The sequence below is a fragment of the Dicentrarchus labrax genome, unplaced genomic scaffold (assembly GCF_905237075.1).
Source record: "Dicentrarchus labrax unplaced genomic scaffold, dlabrax2021, whole genome shotgun sequence".
NCBI lineage: Eukaryota > Metazoa > Chordata > Actinopteri > Moronidae > Dicentrarchus > Dicentrarchus labrax.
The window spans coordinates 2,323,133-2,348,611 of record NW_026136708.1 but is presented as its reverse complement, the minus strand read 5'-3'; the positions used below and the strand labels follow the sequence as shown (position 1 = coordinate 2,348,611).

Below are 25,479 nucleotides of genomic sequence, written 5' to 3'. Positions count from 1 at the left end.
CCATCCATTGAACCATGCTGCTAGCGTGGCTAAAAATTGAACACTGGTTGATAAATCAGCAGATTTCTCAAATATTGATATTAGCCTCAATAATTAAGTATTGTGTGGGCTCTCATTGTTGGTGGCCGCGCAGTAATATTAGTGGGTACGCAGGTTTTTTTCTGGTCTGTCCAAATGAATTCTCAGAGGGGCGTTGGCTTTACGTGGATGGAGGTGGTGGGCTGCCTCTGAGAGGGACCTCTTTACTCAGTGTCAATAATAATGGAATGTGAGCTCAAATACATGTCAGTCCACATTAAGTGGGACCATACAGCTTAGGCACCATATTAAACAAACAACATACAGTGAACGCATTTAAAAACTAGAATTCTACTCATGAATTCAGCTTTTGTTCATTAAAGAATTAACTACAGTATTTCTTGCAATCTTCGCTGCTGAGTGCTATATAGTAGCCTGTAACACAAGGTTTACAGATTTAACTGTTAGTTGCACTCAGATAATTGTGAGCCAGATCCGCAGACTAAGAATAAACAAGTGGGCAGGACTTGAAGGCCTTGGAGCGGCCCAGCAGTTATGAAGACAAATATTTCCCCTCTGGATCAGTAAGGCGGGGAAAGGTGTGTTTGGAGAGGAGACAGAAGGGTGCTTTGTCCCCTTCTCCGACAGGTCAGCTCCCCCAATCTCTTCCCCTCCATTCCTCTCTCCCTCTGCGTCTGCCAGTCTTCCTCCCTAAATCCCACCTTCCAGCTCCCTCGTCCCCCTGCGCCCTCCTGGAGCTCACACAAACCTTCTCACTTAAGAGATGCTATCGCTTCTCTGCCGTTCCCTCCTGCTCATCCTTGCTCAACAGGTAAGAGGAGCATTATCTTTTTCTATTCTAACACCACAGGTAGACTGGGGTTTCTGATATGACAGCACTTTAAGGCACTAAACACCTGCCACATATGGAACAACAGGAAAATAAACAACTGAGTTGTTTAGGTGTTCTCAGTAGCGGAGCACCCAGCTATTTAAAATGTACTTTATATTGACAAAAGACATTTAACAAAAAAAAGGACTTCCTTTCATTATTGATTTGCCTTTTCATTATTAGACTCATTTTTAGACTTATTGGTAATGTAATTTATGTGGCTCAAGCTTAGTCTTTCTTTCAGGAGTAAAGACTGGCAAAGGGGAGCAAAGTCTGAGGACTTTGTATTTAAAGCTCCTGTGGACCCATTTTCACACCATGAAATGAGCTCATTCAGTAAACCTGGCAGACAGGCTTCAGATTTTTGGCATAACCTTCAGTGACCCTTCGAAGCACTGAGTAGTCAGGGGAATTGAAGCACAAGTGGGACTATGCATAGACTGCATCAAAGCAAATACAAAGCAAAGTAAAAATATTAGGGCTACAGGACTAAACACCAGAATATACACTCGTGGCTATTTGCCTCAATTTACACCTAAATTCTCCTCTCCTTCTTAATATATGAGGAGCTAAGCTGAAGGTTTACAACACTTTGATAGACATTTGAACATGGCTATCAACTTCATGTTGCTTTTTGCATTTTTATGCCAGTTGTTTTACTTTTTAAATTCTTGTAACTGACAGTAGAAAGTTAAAAGAAACATGAGGCGAGAAATGGATGGCATGCCCTTGTCAGATTTAGTATCATAATAAATCACAACTGTGATGTGGCATAGAAAGGTCTGATTCACAAAGACACCCATTACTTACTTTTCATTAAGCCCTTGTGTGGTTTTCTGGTGAAAATTCTCTTGAAAATGAAGCCGACCAGCAATAACTTAAATGCTCCAAGAAGAAAGTCAGCCTCTGGCACAGTCTCAGGCTCCATATTTAGTTATGCCAACATTTCACTATGCCCATTTACTGTATGGTGTATTATATATACTATATCACTACTCTCTGCCAACAATCCCACAATGCAATATGTTGCATTTTACAGATGCAAAGATTTGGGGACTCTATGAAGATGTGAGATATAGAAAGTGTCAAATCACAATTTACTGCTTAGAGTACACTACTGCCTGTTAGATAGGGAGTAATGAATAAGTGATCTGACTAACCCTTGCATGCAGCTCTGTGTGAGAAAGTAGACCTACTGCCTTTCAAGTACAGCAGCACAACAGGGTCTGAAAACTGCACAAAGTCAATATTAAAATACAAAAAATGGGAAAAAATTTTCTGTGGAACAAGATACAAGGAGCAAAATTCAAGTAGGTCAACTAGTGCACACGTGCCCTTAAATCAGTGCCCTGCACTAATCAATCATTTTATACCAACAATGGAACAAATGACTATGTGTAACAAGAAAGGGGTTGCTTGGTGTGACAAAGCCACAGAGAATGATTACTGACTCTTTGCAGTTCCTCTCAGCTCTCTTAGAATCTTTTAACTCATTGTTTTTAGCCTGGGAACCAGATTCATTTGTGAGTTCATGTTCTATTCTCTCTGCTCTGGCAGATGTACCTGGTCGTCTCCTGTTCAGACATTTTTCTAGCCAACCTAAGTGAAACCCCCAGGGCTTTTGTTGTTCCTCTACTGGTCACCCTCATGGAGGAACAATTTAGGGACAAGTGTATTCACGATGAGGCAGAAATCTGCAGCGGATGTTGCCAACTTTTATTTGGTAGTTCAGCGTCCTGGCTGCTGAACAGCAAGAACAGAGATTAAAGTGTCCATGGTTTTCCAAGAAAACCTTTTGGGTATTGTCATCAAACCCCCAGGAAGAGTGCTGGGCTTTAAAGCCATGATTACAGCAATGGTGTCCATGATGTGATGCACACTGGCCCTAAAATATTTTTTCTATTAGCTCACATTGTGACAGAATTAGCTCTAAAATGGTGGATACGTTTTTTTTTTAGCGTCAAAAGCCTAGAAAAGCTGCACGATCCCCGTTTAAGTTAGCATTGGGCTAAGCTGGAGGTTATCGGCTCGGCCGTGCTCAGCTGGCAGAAGTCTCTGGTGTGTTTGCTCTATGTGCCCCGCAATGCGGAAACATATGCGGAAGATTGCATCTGCGGTTAATTTCCTTTGCTCATGCGCCACTCAGCAGCTTCCATAAGACTGAACTTCAACATTGTATCCAGTTCTACCTTAAGAAATCCATGATTGTCGTGGAGGAAGTTCACATTATGTACAAATGGTAAGTGTTACGCTACTAAATCACATCAGGCCAAACATCTGTCTTGAACTAGAAGCCAAATGAATTGGATGTTGAAGCCAGCTACTTAGCCTATTAGCCTACCAGTTACAGAAGCTAGCTTGCTAGTAGTCGTAGTGTTGGGTTGATGACATAACAACGCCAATACAAACTAAGCAGCAGGCTGCGATTCATGCTGATCTTTCTATTAACAATAGTAGTAGCTAACTAGCTTCCCTAAAGTACGATCCAATGGGATCTAACAAGCTTACATACAAGTTGACTGGTAAGTTAACGGCCTCTGGAGTTCTCCTGTCTATGCCTCGGAGCACTGAAATTGACTTGCTAACATGCCTATCATGTTCATTGTTTTTTACTAAAGAGGATAGCTACAGTAACATATACTTACAATAATCATCTTGGGTAAATACACACTGTTGTCTAGATGTTACTTACAAAATTCTCATGAACAGATAATACATGGCTTTGTTTTTTATGCGGTGTTGCATTAACTTGTCTTTCAGATCAGGAGCAGGGGTGAAGAAGCAATTGCATTTAGAGAATGCAACCCCTGCAACATTAAGCTTTTACTCCAGTGTGTGGTCATATGTGGGATTGGATTGAGGGAGGTTAGAGACAAAGGCCTTTCCATGTCTCCAATCCTTGTTTACTGGCGAATATTAAAGGTTGTTAGAGTATTCTGTTATTGCAAAGCAGAACCAGGTGAAGATGCTTGGGTTTGCAAAGACCATGAACATAAGACTGAAACCTACCTATAGGCATGTTTCATAGCCAGACACTCCCTCTGGACAAAAGCAGAGTGCTGTCACTAGTTATTGTAAACAGCTCTTGGGTTGGGATTCAATTTTCCCAACGTATCACACGTGGTGATGTACGGTCTACCAGAGGAGGATTAAGCTATTGTTCAGCACGTTGGCAGCAGAGCATGTGAAGTGGAGTGGTGACAATTTTTCCTCGTCAATCACAGAGCTATTTGTTCGCTCCGCTCCCACGGTCAAGGCCAGCAGGATGAGCAGATATGGGTTTCGGTCACATGCTGTTGTTAATGCTATCAGTCTACGAGGATTGATAGGGTAATTAGAGCATTGCTTGAAACAGGTAGAACTTGCTTAAAAAGCCTTGTACAGTCAGTTCAAAGCTTCAAACCCGGACAGCGATTGCCGATTGTATACATCTGAAAGTACAAATTGTTGCAACAAAAGGTTTCTACTAATGTTAAATGTAGAGAGGTACAATCTGAAGACTATGTTTTGATCAGGGACATGTTGGAGGACTACTGCGGTTCAGAAAAACGTACATCTGCACACCACCAAGACAGCCTGCACTGAGTTTGGCACTGACATTATTGATTCTGTTATAAAAGACACTTGGCCTACATTATTCAGGCATTATACTACAACCAAGAGACATTCTAAAAATATGTGAGTTACTTTATGACATTGACAGCAGTTAGTTTATTTCCCGTCACAATAGCTTTTCTCTGCCAGATAAAGATTACTTTGACTTTGATTAGGTTGACCAGGTACAAACACTACACAGCAGCTCTAAATCAGGCTCAATATCGAGATCCACAGACTACATCTTAATGGATGCACACACTTAGGAACAAGGGTGGGAGTCTAGTACAGAATATGTGGCATTGTTGTTTAAGCATAAGACACTACAATGCCTGTGTGGAGTAGGGATGGAGAGATTCACCGATTTGAATCGGTGGTCCGAGACAGATGTTTGCTATGCGAGAGCACCGGCAGCTTCAGTGTGCATCGGATACAACTGCCGGCTAAATGCGCAATGTATCTTTCTTTGCGTGTCTGCATCGGTAAAACCCATGGTTACATCGATTATTACATAGTTTATCTCCTCTGCACCCGTGTTTTCGAGGCGCCTTGAACACACCATCACTATCTTTTTGCAGTTAGTAAACAGAAAAAATGGAGGGAAGCGACACAACAGGTGAAGAGGAGATATTAAGCATACCTTGGAAGACACACAAGTCCAAAGACCTCTAGTTGATATACCTCAGTGTGAGTGATGTTTACAGTTGCTGTGGCTGTCAGTCAATGGCTGGTTCTATTTTATGTTTTCCTAAATAAATGACTGATTACATGTGAGACGTTTTATCACTTGTTCATTCTGAATGCATCTGGATCACGCTGGCATAACTGATGCTTGTGTTATTGGTGTGTTTTAATTTAAAAGGTGAACAATATATGTGGTTATTACGGAATATACTTTTAGTAATGAAACATAAATTAAGTGAGAACTGAGCAGAAAACTAGCACTTAAAATGTTTTCTAACTAAGAAACATAGTGAAGATAAAAACAAATACATTTGAGCAAAAGATGAGGAGAACATTGAATTACAATTATTTTAAACAAGGTTTGAAATATTATGAATGTAAAACTATTTACAGGACAGTGCTGCCATCATATATTCACACTGTATATATACCTGACAAGTGAAGCTCTTCCATCTTTCTCCAGACATTGCTGTTTGTGCCAGTCGCTCCCCCGAGGTGTCCACCTGTGTCCAGCAGCATTTTGCCTGTATCTGCTTCTGAGTTCAGGAACACTGGCCATTTTGCTCAGCCTTTGAAAATAGTATGCTGTTTGGATAAAAAGCAAAGGCTGGAAGGCAGGGTCTCTTCCTCTCACAGCTATAGCAGCTGCAGTGCAAGTAATGGAAGAGAATGGTTGGTGGTAGCTGAAAAGATGGATAACAGGAACAGTGAGATACGGTTGCAATCTGACTCTGATGAATTAGCTTTAATAATTTTAACTTTGATATTTTCCACAAGGTCCTTGTGCCTAAATATCAAGCCAGTTGTTTTCATCATCTGGATGGCAGACCCTGCCAGCCATTCTGTTTGATGGGTAATGGGTGATGACCTGAAAGACAGAAGTTCATCGATATGTGTCTCGCTGTGACATTTGTCAGTCTGAAGGATTGATATACACTGATACTGTGATCTAATACTGAATGTTACATATGTTGTGGTGAATTTGATGTATTAAGTTGCTGATGCAAGATAGCATCCAGCCTACTCTTCCAGTGCATGAAAGAGGGATACATTGAGTCCAGTACAACCATCATCCTTGCATTCTCCAGAGTCACTACCCTACCAACCCCCATAACAGTCACAGCAAAGGAGTCTCACTGCGCAACCCCTGTATCTGCTAAGGCATGACAGGTCACAGCAAGGTACTCTTTGCTCAGGCCAAGGAGAGCCACAAAACTACACTGCCCATCCACCACATCGGTTGACATCATCATGCCCATAGTAAAAAGACACTATTCACACTAACAAATCAGGTGCAGTAGCTTCTCTGGTCATGCTTCTTCATTTTAACCGGATTGTTTTTCTTCTTATTATTATTTTGGCAAAGTCAATGCTGGATCAACAAGTTTATTAAAAACGACTTTGGCCTTTCCTGTTTTTTTCAAATATTTGAATAGACTAATAACTCCTTGTATTTTCAAATTCTCATGTAAAAAATAGCAACACTCATTCAGACTAGGGCTGTGTATTGGCAGGAATCTGGCAATATGATATGCATCAGGATACAGGGGTTACAACTCAATATATTGCAATATTTTGTGATACTCTAAGCAAGGTGATATATTGCTATTTTTAAATACTATTTAGGAAAACTGTCATAGTACAAAGAATATACAATATACAATATATTTTTCATGCAACCAGAACACCGGGATCTGCACTGTATTTATCACAGTCACTGTAACATCCAACATCACAGCACTGTTAGCAAACAGTTGGGGATTTAAACACAAAATGCAGATACAGTATTTTTGAGAATCACTACAATATCACTTGCCATATTTTCTTGTACCCCTAATTCAGACATATCAATGAATTTTGGTCTGCCCCCATGAGAATGCCTAAGACCAGACTAATTTGCCTCTTCAACTTGGCACATCAACTTAACATTACTATTATTTGCAGACGTCAGTCTTAGAGCTGTAACCTGATTGTGCTTCCCACAGTTTACACTGGTGTGTTTCCCTTTTCATGACCAGAAGGTTAATTCTGTTGCATCTGCTATTCAAAGACTGCTACATTATTTCCTACTCCCCTACTCTCTTATGTTCATACTGAGGACATACATCATTTAAAAGACTGGTTACAATTGTTAAGTTTTACTTGGTTTCATAATTCCTGAAACTGGTCACTATAGCTGTAGTACTCACTCTGGTGCGTATTTGGGGCAGCTTGTCATAAATCCATTGTTGGATGCAATTTGTTTCACATTGGAGAAAGGGGTCAGAGGAAAGATGCCTGTAGAAGGGAGGGATGATTGATGATTCTACAATCCTGATCTGGAATCTTTCTTGTTATTGCCAAACACATTTATTAAATACCTGACAAGAGAAAATACTTTGGTTCACTGTTATACAATCAGCAGTGTTTATCACGCTGTCTTATCGCACTGCAGTGGAACACAGTGACCACGTCAGGGTCCAGTTGTGAGGATGTCAAATGGGTGGAACAGTGAAGCTGTGGAGCATCTTCTGTTCTCGGACTGTTGTATACAAACACAAACCCTGCTTTTTACAGCTAAGCTCAGATAGCTAAGGTTGTAAAAGGAAGAAGCGAAATACAGGTTCAGCAAGGTGGTGAGAGAGGCTTAACAACGGCAGTAACTGACCCTGGTTCTGAACAATGGGACAGTCCTGACACCATCCCCCGTGACTCCAACCACCAGCTCTTCCTCCCAGGACCTTAAGGCGAGCAGGAAAGATTGTGGCCAACCCCTCCCTCCCACCCCTCAACACAAACTTTCTGAGTCACTCCCCTCCGGCAGGGGGCTGCGGTTATTCACAAAACCTCACACCACAAGAACAGTTTCTTCCTGTCAGCAGCTGGCCTCATCAACAAGGCCCGTGAGCCCCACTGACACGGACTCTTACTATCAGTCAGTTTTGATACCCTCTAGTTATGCTTCTTGACTTTTGCAGTACTCATTTTTTATATCTTTGATTTTCTCTGTTTATTGTTATGCACCAAATCAAATTCCTTGTATGTGAAAATCTCATTGACAAACAACCCTGAGGAGTGGATTGTGTACTCGTAACTAGTTAGAGAACTCATAATCTGACACAGATTAGGATATGAGAGATCTTTCTCTCACTCACCTGTTGTACTCTGATCTGACCTAGAGTCTGAGAAGGCATTTTGTTATCTTGGGGTGTCCCAGTAAGCTTTCTGCAATTCAAACAAACTACCTCATAAGATGCTCTGACTGGCCAAGTTCCAATGTAGCTTAATGGGGAGGTGGGAGGGATAAGACTGGACTACATGGGAATGAAGCCCTTTGACAAGAATCCAACTGCCAACAATATGAAAGTTTTGGTTGGAATAAACATAGTGAATACAATATAGACAAACTACTATTCTCAGAGCATTATAAATAGTGGGGTGGCACTAAAGGTCGACCCTAGAGGCTCAGAAACGACTAGTTAGATTGCAACTAAACAACTAGTTTGAACATAAAGTCATAACTAAGGCAAGTGACCAATCAATTATCAAAGATAGAGTTCCATCGCCATGGTTACCATGTGCATTAGCTTTCTGGCTAGCATGAGCCACTTGGCTTTAAAGCACACTGAAATATAATATCAATAAATTAGGTCTTTACTCGATTACTGTGTTGCACAATGGCTGCAAGGAAGTAATGATGCTGTGTGGCAGAAAAACTGCTGTTTTACCATCAGTGAGTATTATTCTGTGACATTTGATGATTTACACCACCTTAGGGGCATGTGTAACCATTTAGTTTGTACTTGAAGTTATGTTGTAACTTATCTCTGTGGCGCAACCACTTCTATTTTAGAAATGCATAAATCACAACTAAGTAATAATTTACATTATAACCACGCTAACACACAGCTGGTGTGCACACATAGGCTGAAGGTTCTCATGGTTCTCTTGGGGGCATGAATGTGCTCATCACAATCTGTGCTAGATTATGAGGTATCCTATATGCAAGCTTGACATTTTGGCCTGAGAGTGGGACGAGAGGAAATCAATCTTTGAGATACCCTGTCATATATCCAAATCTTGGATCTTGGAGGGACGTTGACCTGGTCTGATCTGGGCCTCCAAAATCATTAGCAATCATCAGGCAAACATGTTGTTTGCTCTCAGTTCTCAAATGTCATGCAGTCAGATGCAATACGTACATAGATGTAGACAAAGGTGTTACAGTTTGTCCATTTAACATTTCCTACTACATACTGAATACAACTCACCAAGTCTAAATTCAAAGAGGTGGCATTAAGGTTTGGAGTAAGCTTGGCAAAACAGAATGAAGCAAAATACAATACAAATGTGGATTCTTTTTTTCTCAGAGATATTTGGTGTACGATGAGCACTTTTTTTAAATTAAATTTGCTAAAAAAAAAAAATAAAAAAATAACATTTTTCACGTTGTCATTATGGAGTATTGTGTGTTGAATTTTGAGGGGGAAATTTTTTTTATCCATTTCGGAATAAGGCTGTAACATAACACAATGTGTAAAAAGTGAAGTGCTGTGATTACTTTCCGGACGCACTGTAAGCACACCGAGCCAAACGCACGTTCTCTGTCCTCCTCACCCAGTGCTTCAGCAGGGCTCAGAACAATGGGCAGCTGGCTCAGAGAGATGGACGGGCTGCGGCTGAGAGGAGGCAGTTCTGCCAGTGGCCCTGCAAATGTCGGGAAAGACCTCACTGTGCCCCGGGGGTGAGCTCCGTCCTGGACGGGTGTGGCTGCTGCAAGAGCTGTGCCAGGCAGATTGGACAACCGTGCAATGAGAGGGACGTCTGTGACCCACACAAGAGCATGTACTGCGACTTCTCAGCGGACCAGCCAAGATATGAGGTCGGAGTGTGTGCATGTGAGTGGCTCTCATCTTTTCTTAAACTAGTCATGATAGGGTGGGTAAATTCAATCATTTTCTGTTTCGATCTAAATATCGTACTTCCTTACGCCTTGGGCAGCGTTCTGCATGCTGTTACCAGATGTTCAGATTGAAAGTATATGTACATGTTGATTAAATGTATTTGATACAGCTGTAGCCTACTTAAAGCCAGTGTGTAACATTTAGTAGGATCTACTGGCAGAAGTGGAATATAATATTCAAAGCTATGTCTCTTATAGTCCATAATCAACTGAATGTAAGAATCTTAGAATGAGCTGTTTTTATCTCTTCTATGGAGACGGCCATGTTGAACCTCCATGTTTTTACACTAGCCCAGTACGGACAAACCAAACACTGGCTCTAGATAGGGGACTTTCATGTTTTTATCTACAGAAATCAACTTCACTGCTAGATGCCACTAAATCCTACACACAGGTTCCCTGTGGAGAGCTTTAGCATACCACTGGCCCAAAAAGCTATTTTCCCATACAAAATCTTTGGAAAAGGAGGGGCTATAAATGGTGAGTACATGTTTCTGAGCACCACAAACCCCTCAAAATGACTCTTAGTATTATCAGAATTTGATCTAATTGGTCCAGTAACATTTGGAAAGAAGAACAGTAAATCATTATGTGTACGAGGAGCCAACAGGAAGATTAACGGCTTGACAAGGACTCAAAAAACACGGATGCATAAAGAAGCCAGTGAAGGGCTTTTCTGGCATATGCACCTAGTGAGTGACATCTTTAATGTGGAATCCAGTTTGCCCTTAATACATGGGTGCTGTTTTTTTGAGAGCTTTTTTTTAAAGCCACACATCCTGGACAACAGTTCTTTCTTCTTTTTTTATTACCAAAGATAAATGGGGCACACTGTTAGCTCACCTGGTAGTTGATGCCCCATGTACCATGGGTTTGACTTTGACCTGTGGGCTTTGCTGCATGTCATCCCCTCTCTCCCCCCTTTCCTGTCACTCTACAGCTGTCACTGTCAATTAGAGGCAAAATAATATATGGAAAAAAACCCTCAAAAATTCAGAACATGATTAGACCTATTTTAAATATAACTAAATTTGGTTCCTAGAGCACACCAACAGTAAAGTCACTATAAACTCAATATCTAATTGGAAACAGAAGTTAATAAAGAATGAAGAAAACCAAACATCAGGCAGTATCAGTCATTCCTCCTGTCCTCTGCTGTGAGTCAGAACCTGCTGGTAACGCTGCAGAGAGAGGGGGGGGACAAATTTTAAGGTACATGGCAAACTAAGCCAAACAGTGAGACTACGTAGATGTTTTTACATAAGAAAAAAAATGTCCTGAGAATGAGGTTGGGACACCCCTCGAGTCCAAAACCCCTCCCTGTGGACACATACCTTCAGACAGAACAAATAATTCACTTTTGACGCAAATCTGTGTAGATGGAGCTCTTGCACCCACATTAATAGATCCATGGTATAGACCAGGCGCATTCCACACATGTTTTTCAGTCCACCACTTCACACACTACACATAACAGACTCACATTTCAACCTGCAACCTGAAGCGTGCTTTTAGCCTTAAAGTCTATTTCCTTCTAGCTTATCTGTGTAAATACAGGGATTGTGTACTGGGCTGTGAAACAACAGCACTACAATAAATATGTACAGTATATTACAAAACATTGATGTGTACATTTCCACATTTCCATTTACTTTTATTGTATGAATTCATACAGTTCTGTAAAGAGATTATTGGCAGATTGTATTTAAATCTGGTGCATTTGAATTGTCGTGCTCATAATGGACTCAATTATTCGGAATAAATGTAACTGTATGGGCTAACAACTAAAACACAGCAATTATGATATTAAGTTAAGAGTCACAATTCTGAATATTTAATACACCATCAAAAAAAGAGATCACAATGATTTGATATATTTATAGTACTTTCACGCTCCTTTTGCTTCCTGTCAAAATAATTGTGTGATAAAGTTCTTGGATCAGCCAAATGTATTTATGTAAAAATCTTACACAGCTTTTAAGATTCACAGTAACATCAAGAGAGGTGCATTGCCAGCATCAGTGCCTACCAGAGCCCCGCCATGTTTCCCTCTTTCTTTCAGACCTGATGGCAGTGGGCTGTGACCTGAATGGGGCCCACTATGAGAACGGGGAAGCTTTCCAGCCCAGCCCCCTCTATAAGTGCACATGTATTGCTGGAGCCATCGGCTGTACCCCTGCTTTCATTGAGAAGCCTGCCAGTCTCTTAGGCCCCGCCCCGCTGATGGGCAACATGCCAGCTGGCCTTCGCAGTGGCCAGAGCCCAAAGAAGCACCAGCAGGACACTGCCTACATGTCAGGTGTGTTTATAGAGTAAACTTGTGGAGAAGGGCCAGCCTCTCCAGCCTGGAATGCTAATTGCTGTTCAGGTTATCTGGATGGGGAAGCAGAGTGGGCCTTTCATTACTGTGGCAGTGTGAGCAGAGGGGGGGGGAGTGAGGTGTGGCTGGCTGTGGTTAGACTGCCTCACAGAGGAACACAGAAAAACGAATGGTTCCAGTTATAAACAAGAGCAGGGACAACTCAACTTTTATTAAAAGCATCAAAGATTCCACTTTGCTGTAGCAGCATAGTTTGTTTGCTTTGCTTGGCATGAAAGAAAATATCATGATGTGTTGCATTCAGGGAAACACTAATTCAATTTGTCACTGTGGAAAAACTGAGCACATCGTTTAGATTTAAATATCAAGAGCTGACATCCACGCAAGGTCACAGAAAGCTTTTTGGGAGGTCTAAAATGTCAGCAAGAGATCTGGCAATGTATTCCTTCACTGAAAAGCAACTGGTTCTTTAGTTTTAATATATTGATATCAGTGAAGTTAGTCCAGCAGAGTGTGCTGTGATTTACAATACTGTGACAAGCAGCACACAGTAAGAGAGAAGAAGAGAGAAGAAGCCGCTCATCATAAGGGTGTAACAATGATTCAATACATTTTATAATACTGAGTTCACAATATGATTTTTTTTTAACAGAATGAGACTGAAGATAAATTATCACTGAAAAAGATTTTCTATAAAATATATTTTCTCTTTTATTTTCTTTAGCAAATTCTAGAATGTGTTTTTATTTCTGAGATAGGATTTAAACTGTGCCAAACAATGTATATTTCCTTTCTTTGGCGTCTTTGCACCTTGATACCAAAATTGATAAGATTCATTTGGAATTCTCACATATCTATATTGCGTATAACTGTCTTGGGATGTATATGTTAAATTATTATTTAACTTAAATATTCTAAATAAAGTTATTTGTTGAAAGCAGCTTTCTGGGTATGTTTGCTGAGTAATAACTACGCAAATATACACATAGAAGTGGAATATTGGCCGTCATATTGGTAATCTATGGTGTCCCCTCTAAAATTGGTATCAGTCTCAAAAATCCAATGTCAGTTGGGTTCTAAAGGAAACATTTCACATTTTAGGAGCTTATACAACTGGTGGCAGAAAAAGAATGATCTTGTGGTATTTGAGTCTTTTGGTTGCTCTGCTTGGCAGTGCAGTGGCAAACAGACTAGTTCTTTGTGTAGGGTATTGTTGACACAGTGCCCTTTAACTGTAATACTGAAAGCTTACAGGGATCCTCCTTTAGCCTGGAAGAAGAACTGTCTGATCCAGACCACCCCCTGGAGCCCCTGCACCAAATCCTGCGGTCTAGGCATCTCTGTGCGGGTCAACAACGACAACGGCAAATGTGAGATGAGGAAGGACCGCCGCCTGTGTCTGCTGCGACCGTGTGAGAAGAGTGTGATGAAGACTGTTAAGGTGAAGTACTATTTGAGCATTGAAAAAGTTTTATATAATACCAAAAATATACTGATAAAATCACTGTTTTCTCCAATAGGTGCCAAAGGGAAAGACATGCCGGCCTAAATTCCAAGCAAAGAAAGCAGAGAAGCTAACACTCTCTGGCTGCACCAGTACCAAGAAGTTTAAGCCCACGTACTGTGGTGTCTGCACAGACAAGCGCTGCTGTGTCCCCAACAAGTCACGCATGATCAAGGTCAACTTCACGTGTAAGGGAGGCTCCAACACACAGTGGAAGATGCAGTGGATAACGTCCTGCGTGTGCCAGAGGAAGTGTAATGATCCAGGTGACATGTTTTCTGACCTGCGGTTGCTCTAACGGAATCCATCCAGAGACAGACACAGGAGACGAGCCCTGCTGGGACAGACTAAGGACTGAAATGCATAGTTTGGTTATTAAGCTATCCACAGCAGTGGCGATGTGCCTCAAAAAATCTCAAAAAAGACAAAACTGAAACTACACAACCTCATTTCATAAGGAAGAGTGGCTGGGATCATTAAATTGATGAAGAAATACGTTGTAGTTATGATAAAAGCTTTTATGAACCCCGTCTTCAGGACACATATGTGCAATAACAACAAGGAGCATGGCCAGTGCAGTAGCTGTAACAGCAGACTCATTAACAGTACCTCATATTATTATGGTCAGGGAGCCAAATCAGCTCATACTACAGATTGAGTTAAACTCTTTTTACATGTTGTTCCTGCTTATTTTTTCAGACAGGGAAACATTTAATCAGGTCATAAATTAGACAATATTGATATATAACTTATAAAAGGTATATACAAAAGACTTGGTTGTGTGAAGTCATTTTTTGAAAAACAATCATTGCTACAGAGAGAAAGCTACACAACAGAGTGGACCTTCATCTGGCGATGCTGAGTCTGGGTGCGTCAGGCATGAGTCTCCCTTTGGTGGCATCTAGATGGTGGTACTCCTCAATCAGTGAGCTCAGAGAGTTGGTGGCCTCTGAGAAGAAGCTCTGCTCCATCCCTTCTACTTGCAGGTAGTGGTGTAAGTGAGCCTTCAAAGAACACAGAAAGAGTACAAGTGTGCTGTAAGGCATTAAGTCTGAAAGTATTTCAGTGTGGTTTAGACTCCTCCATCACACTCTTTAAAGAAAGCATGTGGCAATATGGAAAACCAAAAAAAAGGTTCTTAGCAAGCAAGCAATATTACTATTATGTATTTTCTCATGAAATGAGACGAGTGGGCAAAGGCCTTTTCCACCAACAGGGAACCTGCTCCATTCCAGTTTGCGCAGCAAAGAAGACCCAAAGTGGGCGTGTATTCTGCAGTTCGTTGTGCATTGTGAAACACCCTCCATTGATAATGCATCCTTGATTACAATGGTTCTGGTGGGCTGGTTCAGTAGATAGCATCAAAGTTCCAAGAAACTTGAACAGAATTCAATCAAGAACCAGAGCTAATTTGGCAGGAAAACACTTTGATGACAGTGAAAAAGTGTATTCGTTCCTGTAACCTTTACCCTCATTTTAAATAAAGATAATAATAAATTGGAAATTATACATATGCTTTCACTAGGATTATAACTAATGACACCTTCCATTGATTACATACAGATCAATTAATGTAGGTATTATTTTTTCAATTAATTGTCTATTTGTCTATAGCAGTGAGATACCAGTTAATTGGGCGACTGATTATCTGGCATTTTGAGATATATTTTGAGACCACAAGTTATCAAAAAACCAAAAGGAATTGCATTTTCTCTGATAAGTAGTGGAGAAAAGAAAGAAGAATGAATTCTCACATTTGACAAGGTGTAAGCAGAGTACATTTTATGTTTGATAAATGATAAATTAATTTGCTGAATCTTCTGATGGTCTAAAAACATGGAATGGCTTAAAATTCACCTTCTTCCTGTAGAGCTTGGTAAAGCGGTCTCTCAGCTCCATGAATGTAGGCTTCACACAGGTGTTGTTGGCCAGCGCTAACAGGGAGTGGGAGTGACCCACAGGAGGCACTGAACACAGGCCTGTCTTCCAGCCCTCCTGGTTCCACGAGACAAAGGGCAGCGAAGGCTTCAGTCTAGAGCAGGGAGAAAATTACACAAATTCATGGGGCACACGGGAAGACATTGTACATTTCACTGGTGTAAAAATATACAAGAATCTTGGTTACACTTATAACAGCACCGTTTGTGCGATCATTCTATCTTGGGACTAGAAGAGATTTGTAGAAAACAATGTTAGTGCCACTAAAAACATTGTAAATGACCCAGTGGCCTCAACTCTTCAGGCTGCATTACTTTCATTATTGATCAATCTGTTGATAATTTCTTTCAATTGAACAAATTAATAATTAGGTTTAAAATTGTCAGTAAATAAAAAAAGTGAGTGATGTCCAGGATGAGGTCTTCAAATGTCTTGTTTGTCCACCCAGCTTTTCAAAACTCAAAAGATATTCAGTTTACGAGAATATAAAAAAAAGAGAAGCAGCAAGTTTTCACATTTGAGCAGTTGAAACCAGCCATGTTTGATATTTTTGTTTGATAAATGACTAACAATTTAAACTTTGTCAGCGATGAACTTTTCTTAAGTATTACAAAAATGTACAGGAAAAAGAATCCTGTTAAGTTGTCATTTGTTGTATGAAAAAAAGGACCGACATAGCCAACATAAAAATATGCTGCAATACAGCCAGTGATTAAGTGAGCCCTTAAGAGCCTTTTGGTAGGCAATATTTCTGTGCTTTTCCTCCCCCTCCCTCCCTTTCCTCCTCTTTTACACCATGGTCACGCACAAATATGTGCTCTCACAGCAGCTTCTGTTTCAGTTCCTCTTGACAACATGCCACATGAAAACAAGGTCTGCAGGGAGCGTTGAGGAGAGGTGGGTGCTGAATGGACCAGTCATGAATCATTGCCGTCGGTGCTGAATGGGGGTACTATTTGGGAGAGGGAGTGTGAAGGTCATGTATGGGCCTATCAGAGTGGATGGACTGACGTGTCGGCTGTTTTGGTGCAGGGGGAGCCGTAGAGGGAGGACGGCGCTCTGACCTCTCGATGTTCCTGCGTAGGTCGGACACCTGTGCATTGCCCCTGACCATGAGGGCGCAGGCCAGGTAGAGGCTGTGCTTCGGGTCAGCTCGGATTAGCTGGTGGTCTTTACTGAAGGCATCGCTGAACATCTGATCCAGTCTAGAGGGCACAGTTAGTGGAGACAAATACTTAAAAATACTTTTTTTAAATGCTCAGTGGAGAAAAATTCTTTCCAGATATTACATCTGCATCCTGACAACTGCAATGGGCTTGCAGGGATTTCAGGTATAGGTGAGTTCGACTGGGGGCCAAGAGGGCAACATTAGAGAAAAACATTTTGTACCATTATTTATCCAGGCAAGTTCTGCTGAGCAGGCGAGATATTTTTAAGCAACACCCTGCTTCACATTCATACAGTCCCATACATTCAGTTGCCCAATACAACCACCACTCTTTCTGACCAATGAGCAGCCCCTCTGGAGCAAGTGAGGCCTATGGTTCACACAAGGCCACTTTCATTGCTGGTTGTTGGGGAGACGGAGGGAGGGTGGTGGATCAAATGGTGCTTTTCCTGTCACAAGCCTGCAACTCTAAACTTGAAGTTGCCACCATCCCACTTGATAAAATGAAAGCCAGCTTTGTGGGGCCTCCTGTTTAAATGATGGTACTGATCAGACCAAAACATGTTTTCAATTAAAAGGATAGTTTGGGTTTTTTGAGGAGGGGTTTTATGAGGTACTTATGCATAGACAGTGAAGTCATGTGTACATGCAGTAGACGTCCCAGAACAGAAGCTCTGCGATGCACTGCTGTGGACGGGGGAAGCAGAAAAACTTATTTTAGCCTAAAAAAAATCAATATCACATTCCACATATATACTATATTTAACTGCTTTACTTTGCTGTCAGACAGCCCTTTCCTTTGGCACTACATTTTCTCAACGGTAGAACTTCCATATTCCTTCGCCTACTGTTCCATGCACTATATGATGCCACAGGCGATACAATGGTGTAGAGAAGAGAAAAGAAATGGAAGTAAATAAAAATAGTGATTATGAAAGCAACAACAAAATGCGGCTCACTGTGGTAACGAGAGGATATCTTTGTAAACCAGAGTATACAGAAGAAGAACTTGTGCAGATGGATACTGAACAAAAGAAAAGTAAAGGAGAGAGCGGGGTAACTATAGTCTCACATAGCCTGACTTATTAAGGTCAAACGGTGAAAATAGTCTAAATACTGATTCTTTTTAGGTGGCCCTTTTTTATTTGGCTAAAATACATTTCATTGCTGCCCCTGTCCACAACAGTACATTGCTTAACGTCTGTTTTAGTACTCCTGTCTGAATCTCCAAACTGGGGGTGCACTGACCGGCAACAAGAAAGATAAATGTAAAGAAGCTGCTGTTTTGGAAGCTCTTCACAGATTATTTTCATCATCTCTCAGGGTAATATTGGGAAGGCTAATGTTGTTTTTAATTCGCATTTGATTCAGATCAAGTAACATTTGTCATTACCTATCAAGTTATGAAATTATGAAACAAGTAAATGAAATTGTCCAAATGAATGACTCTGAACCAGAAGTAACTAAGTTACTTATTGAAATGTTTGTTCTGTATCAGTAGGTTTGCCTGATGTTCCAGCAGTTCAGTGAACTAAACATCACTTTATATTTATTTTAATACATTTGCAATATCATAATATACTAAAATTGGAAACCATATTCATATTTGTATTGCAGGTATTGTGTATTATGACTTTTAACCATATTGCTCAGGCCTATCTGTAATTCATTAAGCAGTGACAGCTCGCCAACAGACCTTCTGGTTGGGACACTGACATCTGCCAGCGTGTAGAGAGGGGTGAGGCTGGGCACCAGGTAGTGTAAACGGGGGAAGGGGACCAGGTTCATGGCAATCTCATTCAGGTCCATGTTGAGAGAGCCCTCAAAACGGGCTGAGCTGCAACAAAGGAAATTCCAGGTGATGCATAAGCAACATTTAGAGGCATGGTGATGCTGATTTAGCAGTAAAGGGCATTTCTATCAGACACTCACTGGATAACAATGTAATAACTACTGAAACAAATGCATGTTCAAACTCCAGGCAGTTCCCTCAAAAACCAAGGTGGGTGCCAAACGTAAGAACAAGTAAACTAGATAAGCATGGAAACAAACAAATACAATCATATGCTATGGCTCTCAGTCACCAGATGTTAGCCCAAGATTTTCTCAAGCTTAACTCTTTTGTTTAAAAACAGGAGATGGTAGTCAAAAATTCAAGTATGGAGTCCATTTGAGAGTCAACTTTTACCTATAAACTAGGCCTTTGACAATAACTACTTTTGTTGGATTATATATTATACCAGAAATTATTATTATTATTTTAAGACATTATGCCACTGATTTAATGATAAGCATAATAATGCTGATGTAATAAAGTACACCCTTTTTAAAGAACAATGAACTTTTAATTCTTCAGCATATTCAAACATTGGAATATGAAAAAAACAAACATCCTAAATAAATAAAACATAAATAAAACCACACAACCAGAACAATAAATAGGTACTGGACTAAATGATTGCACATAAATAGATATTAAACATTTGGCATAGGGGTAGGCTATAGAGACAGGCAATATAGTATTGGTGGGAAATTGAAATGGGAGCTTCACCTCACAACACAAAGAGTTTATAAGCTACTGTATTAGAGTACAAAGCTGCCCTGAACCTTCAAGGAAAGAGTCAGGGGATTGTGATTTAAAAGGTATGTACATTTAGGATCTATTGGCAGAAATGGAATATAATATTCATAGGTATGTTTCCATTCCTTCTGCAGAGGCCCGCATGAGTTTTGCGGCCTCCGTAGTTTCTCCTACACTCATGGAAGGCTGAGCTGTATTCAGATGGCTGCAATCTGCAACTTCACTGCTAGATGCCAGTAAATCCTACACACTGGTCCTTAACTATAAATACTATTTTTAGTGACCCCACAACTAGAAGTAAAGGTTCAATTTAGTAAGTTTCTTTGTATTAAAAAAAGTCTTCAAAATAAAAGGATTTAGTGTTCATACATAAACAAACAACAGCACCAGTAGCATGGGAGCACGCCTAGTGGTAAAATAAATATAGTGAGAAAAGGGTCTACTGTACATGAACAAGCAGTGATACTATACCTGGTAATATTGAGCAACAGGTTAGCCACAATGTTATTCATGGCATCAAAGGGCTTCTCCGCCCCACTGAGCCCGCCCTGCCCAGAGATGATGGTGCTGTCTCTCTTGATCACCAACCCTGGCTTTCCACTGTGAGACATACGTTTGATCTTGTCCACAATGTCCACCAACGACTGGAGGAGCGGAAGTGAAGGAGAACAGAATCTTGTTAAAATTGACGATTTCAATTATGTGCATTATGCAGAGATGCTGGCAGAGGGAGACAAACGCACAAACAAACCTGGTTTTCAATCGGGAGGACACAGTCAGCGTGCTCTGTGAGCTCCCTCATGGCCAGGACGCTGTTGTAGGGAGAGGTGATGACATCGTCCTCAGCAGATGGATAGATGGAGGTGACAATTCGACATACCTCAGGGAACTCCTCCTCCAGCAGGCTCAGCACTCTGGTGCCAAGGCCAGAGCCCGTACCTCAAAGTCAAGATCAGTGCATTTACTTACCACTGTAAACTGTTCTCTTCAATATCACGTAAAGCAGAAACCTGGTTTACATAATTAATGTAGATGATTATAGAACCTCAATGTCCCTCAGAGAAAAAACATTTCTTGGGCCCATATGTAACCGGGGCTTTGTAAAATTGAGACACATTCATTCTCAATGGTCACTCTAAATGCTCTGAAATACTCCTACATAGTACGTTAATAAAATCAGAAAGCAGCATCTCGTATCATTAATACTAAAGATCACTGAACACCAAATAAAGACTTGTAGCAGACTTGTTGCTGCAGCTGAGATTTAATGTAGAATGATAGGAAAAGCATGGCACACACTCCCATCGGTACAACGGTGATCATTTAACAGTCAAACTTTGAGTCAAGGACTTTCTTCAAGCATCAAAGCCTCCATGCATGGATGAAGTAAAACTGTGTTTGTGCCTCACCTCCTCCCATAGAGTGTATGAGAAAGAAGCACTGCAGACAGTCACAGTGTTCCACTGCCTTCCTCAGCTTATCCACTATCTGCTCCCTGTAGGCTGAGCCATACGTCATGTGTCCGACCGCCCTGGAGAAAAAGCAGCATACCGGTATTAACGGGAGGCTAATGTGTAAAACAATTTCTTGGTTTTTCTTGCAGGTCTTTTTTGTGATAAGAAGAATTATGTATAAATGAACTTTGGTTCCAGAATGATGGATTCATTTAAAATGTTTAACATGAAGAATGAATGAAAACAACTTTTAAGGGTCCTCGGGTTGTCAGCCCTCAGAATGTAAATGTTGCTGTGCAGTGTAAAGGTGCAGCCTGTAAGTAACAAGCTCTGTGAACAAGTTTGTCTGTCAGAGAAAGAGAGAACAACAATGTGCATTTTTCACACTTTGAGTTGGTGTGGTATGTGCAGGATATTCCATAAGCAAAACCTCGCCTCAGATGATTGATACGTAATATGAACTGCATTTAACCTCTGTAATGCACATAACAAGATAATTGTTTAATTACTAACTGAAAGTTGAATTTAGGAACAGGAGTGAGTTCCATTATCGAGTTACAGGCAAATGTAATGTGATTACAATAATACTAAACTTAGTATACTTTGTAATGCTCTACACCCAACACTGATTTACAGCACAGAACATTAAGTGCCTGCATGTTATGCGACAGGAGAACTGTTAATTACAGTATACAACAGTTAATCTCCTGCACATGAATTTCAGAATAAGAGGCTGAACGAGGCCTTTGTTGAGGGCCAAATCTATCCTTTCCTTTAACATGCTGAAAAAAAATCCACTCTGTGTCTGACAACAACTCTATTATATACAATATTCACACGGTTCTGTCAAGATAATAGTGACCTTTCCTCCAAATTACACTATGTAGGCTTGAGAGAGAGAGAGAGAGAGAGAGAGAGAGAGGTGGAATTGCTGAGACTACTAAGCCACGAGTGATGCTTTATTTGTTCATAACGGCACGTGTGATTGTGAACAAAGGTGGGTTTTTTTAAGTTTTGGTTTTCAGCAGTTGCTTCCTGGCATGTGAGCTTGCGAGCCAACATCCCGTAGCGAGGGTGTCTCTCACCAGTTGTTGCCTGAACCCGACACGTCTGTGAGGAGCTGAGTGCTGTCGAACACTTCTCTCAGCGGGCCCTGCAGGATCTCATTGACCACACCCTCCTCCATGTCAACCAGCACCGCCTGTGGATTCAAATATGCGAGTATGAGGCCAGCACATATATTTCATTTCCATTATACGCAGAGCACACGACCCCCTGCTGTCATTCCCATTCCATAACTCCTCTTCGTAACCTTAACCAATAGATGCCAGACCTTTCATTACACAGAATCCAACCCTGACCTTTACTCTAAAAAAAGCTGTGAAGAGCACAAGATATTTTTTTTTTCTCTCACGCTGCTTTCCAGAAGTGTGCAGAACTCACCCTGGCCTTCAGATGTTGGATTCTCCCACCGATGCCACAGGCTCCCCCATCGCTTTTCCTGAAACAGCACAGCAAATATAAGAAGGGCCACTTTTGGACTGTATGGAGGGACATGTCTCAACACATGTAGCAGTCACTGGATGAAAGTATGTGTGATTACCTCGAGTCCACATTTCGGAAAAAGCTGCTAAGGGCTTCATCATACAACCCTTTCTGAATAGGAGAAAAACACAGGATATTAGGCCTTGGAAGTCTTAAAAAGGTCTCACAAGAATGGGCTTCCCTTAAAGAATTATTCAGGTTTATGTAAACAGGTTTTATTTTGGAAGTTATAGACATCATCTGTCAGACTTTGTGTAGCAATGTAGTTGTGTTCCCAGTTTTCAGCAACTATTTTGAGGCAATGTTATCATAACTGAGAGGAACAAAGGCAAAAAAACTACAATAATAAGACCCAGGTTGTAATAAACTGGAATTATTCTTGAAATTATGCATTATGAGGGTTAAACTGAGTGGGTCAATAATGATTTGATTTAACTCAATTTATGCGTAATATTCGTTAGTGGGTGATTCAACTGAAGAGCCTAATTGGTTTTTTTTCAGTGACATTTTGTAAATCAGTTAAGTGACTATTAAAATCATTACATTTATCAAATACATGTCCAATAATGTGAGTAAGACCATGTTCTGGGGCTGCAACTAACAATTACTTTCATTACTAACACAAATCTGTACATTTTTGTTTTAATTAACTGTTTGGTCTGTTCAATTTCAGAAAATCACAATTTAATCAATTATTTTTTCAAATAAAAGAGCCTTTATTGGCATGGGAAACAGAGAGCCAAAGCATGTATGAATAATTAGTAAAAAAAATAACAATAACAAAAATGTAGACTTGCAGTTAAACTATGCAAATACACATACTGTAAAACTTCAGTTAATAGCCGGGGCTTTTATTTGCTTCAGTCACTGAACTCAACCTGCCTTTATCTGGAAGAGGCCTCTATATGGGACAGGTTTGCAAAAAACTGTGCACAGCAAAGATGGGAAGTACTATCAGATTGTCCATTCAAACCAGTATGAATATTACTTGTATATAAATTTGGCTATCAATCATTTAAACATTTATTACTTGGATGCTCAGGGTTCCTGTAAAATGAACTGAACAATTGAATTGTGGAGAATCTAACTGATCTAACAATGTGTCACATGTAGAGATCCATAATAACTATTGGGATTATGGCCGACAATGGGAAATTTATATTATAACTTATCAGCTGATATTAATAATAATTTATTTTGAATTCTTATCCTAAACAAATGATAGCTTGTGTGTTCTATGAAAGCAAACGTATTTTTTGTAAGTGTTTTGTAAATGTTTTATTGAACTTTACAAGAAAAACTAAATGAACATGTGACGAGTCAGAACTGTTGTTTGTTGTGGTTGTTGTTGTTAGCAATAGTGATGTCAATTAAATCTGGATAGGTCAGATCTATGGAATATTAAAATCAGAAAACATGGACCACTTAAAATAATTAACAAAATAGTTGCCATTAATTGAATAGTTGTTAACTAAACAATTTATTCATTGCAGCTCCAATCACGATAGGATTTGTAATCTGATGAAAAATTGAAAGAGCAGTGTGTAGGCTTATAACAGGTGATAAAGAGGGGCCTTGAGGATCACAAGCACATTAAACACTATATTACACAATATTATTACACTATGATATAACAGCGTGTACTACTACTGCTGTATTGTCTCTTCTCACGGTATTAAGTTGCAAGCACAGAAGCACAGCTGAAAGCAATGCCGTGAATTAATGATTGCTTCATTCTGGAGTCCCAGTAACTGTTACTGTAATTAAAACAGCTGTGCTCACAATGTCTGCTGCGGCCCGTGGAACTGGTTCATTTGGTGTGGGGTGTGTGTGTGTGTGTGTGTGTGTGTGTGTGTGTGTGTGTATATTAGCGCTTACTTTATTGACATGAGCGTGTTCTCGCAAAGCCAGATCCCAGAACCTGCAGCCAACCTGGTTGCCACACTGTCCGACTGCAGAACATGAATTCAAAGTTTAGTTCACTCAGGAAAATGTTCCTCCGTGTCAACCCTTCGTTAAACTGGCTGTAAAGCAGCCCAACAAGCTGGGAAGCTAACTCCGGTAACGTTATATCAAATGACGGCTAACTTTAGCTGCTAGCTCGTTTCTGAATGCTCCTTCAGTTCAATGAGCTGCACGCGGGTTTTACTCACCTTGGACAACAACTGACTGTGTCATGGCGGCAGCAACACACACACCCGATTAATACGCGAACCTAAGTCATATTTACTGTTCACATTTGTCCACAACCGTTCATTTAATCGAAGTTCTTGAAAGTAGTTTTGAACGCGTCTCCAGACTCGCGCCTCCGTTGTGTTTGGGCGACTGCTGATGACGTATTACCATGGCAACGGCGTATTCTTCGCCGTTTTACGTGCCTGCTTTTTGAATCTCGCCAAATAATACAGTTAAACGTGTTCTGTATGTCGTACACTATTTATTCATCACCTAAGATAAACATTATGCTAGGACCAATAGCTCAACATAAAAAACATATTACTTCCATGTTGCTCAACTTCACACTGTTGTTCTTCCTCAACCTGTGTTTGGTTGGAGAAATCCTCCTTATATCCAGCAGAGGGCAGTGTTTCCGTATTTATCTCAAGTAGCAAGCCGTCTATTAGTGGCTCCCAACATTATTCCTTAAGGGACCCCTTTTCTATCATTTATTAAACTGACGACCCCCGACTCAATTACATATTTTATGGATATTTCATATTATATTCAAAACTCTACAATGAACCCAAACAGTGAACTCAGTAACCGCAATGTTTTTGGCAGTTTTTTACTTTTCTTCACTGAAGTGGACCAGAGTTATTGGCCAACTGGGTATATGTTA

General features: G+C 40.5%; 2 protein-coding genes across 4 annotated transcripts; one reads left to right on the top strand and one right to left on the bottom strand.

The window, feature by feature from the left end:
* The first annotated feature begins 680 nt into the window (after positions 1-680).
* On the top strand, positions 681-14,726 carry ccn6 (cellular communication network factor 6). 3 transcript variants are annotated; one of them, XM_051409948.1, is made up of 5 exons: positions 681-850; positions 9,789-10,065; positions 12,193-12,429; positions 13,719-13,891; positions 13,971-14,726. In XM_051409948.1, exons 1-5 carry the CDS (start codon positions 803-805, stop codon positions 14,250-14,252), a joined length of 1,017 nt encoding a protein of 338 aa, XP_051265908.1. In that variant the 5' UTR covers positions 681-802; the 3' UTR covers positions 14,253-14,726. The 3 variants fall into 3 exon arrangements, with proteins under 3 accessions (XP_051265908.1, XP_051265907.1, XP_051265909.1); XM_051409947.1 differs by having other exon boundaries at positions 683-850; positions 13,698-13,891; XM_051409949.1 differs by lacking the exon at positions 681-850 and adding an exon at positions 3,067-3,149 and having other exon boundaries at positions 13,698-13,891.
* tube1 (tubulin, epsilon 1) lies at positions 14,458-24,976 on the bottom strand. Its single transcript, XM_051409932.1, has 12 exons — positions 24,794-24,976; positions 24,519-24,592; positions 22,699-22,751; positions 22,539-22,596; positions 22,181-22,296; positions 21,051-21,172; positions 20,393-20,580; positions 20,113-20,285; positions 18,757-18,897; positions 16,957-17,097; positions 15,812-15,986; positions 14,458-14,958 (listed from the first exon to the last, which is right to left on the bottom strand). The coding sequence occupies exons 1-12, from the start codon at positions 24,816-24,818 to the stop codon at positions 14,800-14,802; spliced, it is 1,425 nt and encodes a 474-aa protein (XP_051265892.1). The 5' UTR covers positions 24,819-24,976; the 3' UTR covers positions 14,458-14,799.
* Positions 24,977-25,479: the final 503 nt, after the last annotated feature.

What these genes read in the sequence shown, in the direction of transcription:
- ccn6 (XM_051409947.1), top strand. Translation starts at nt 803, where the DNA reads ATGCTATCGCTTCTCTGCCGTTCCCTCCTGCTCATCCTTGCTCAACAG. An exon ending in TGAGGTCGGAGTGTGTGCAT is followed by an intron (nt 10,066 to 12,192) that starts GTGAGTGGCTCT and finishes TCTTTCTTTCAG; the next exon opens with ACCTGATGGCAGTGGGCTGT. An exon ending in GGACACTGCCTACATGTCAG is followed by an intron (nt 12,430 to 13,697) that starts GTGTGTTTATAG and finishes TAATACTGAAAG; the next exon opens with CTTACAGGGATCCTCCTTTA.
- tube1 (XM_051409932.1), bottom strand. Translation starts at nt 24,818, where the DNA reads ATGACACAGTCAGTTGTTGTCCAAG. An exon ending in CTGTTGCTCAATATTACCAG is followed by an intron (nt 18,898 to 20,112) that starts GTATAGTATCAC and finishes CCTTTGTTGCAG; the next exon opens with CTCAGCCCGTTTTGAGGGCT. An exon ending in CTACGCAGGAACATCGAGAG is followed by an intron (nt 15,987 to 16,956) that starts GTCAGAGCGCCG and finishes TCCCTGCTCTAG; the next exon opens with ACTGAAGCCTTCGCTGCCCT.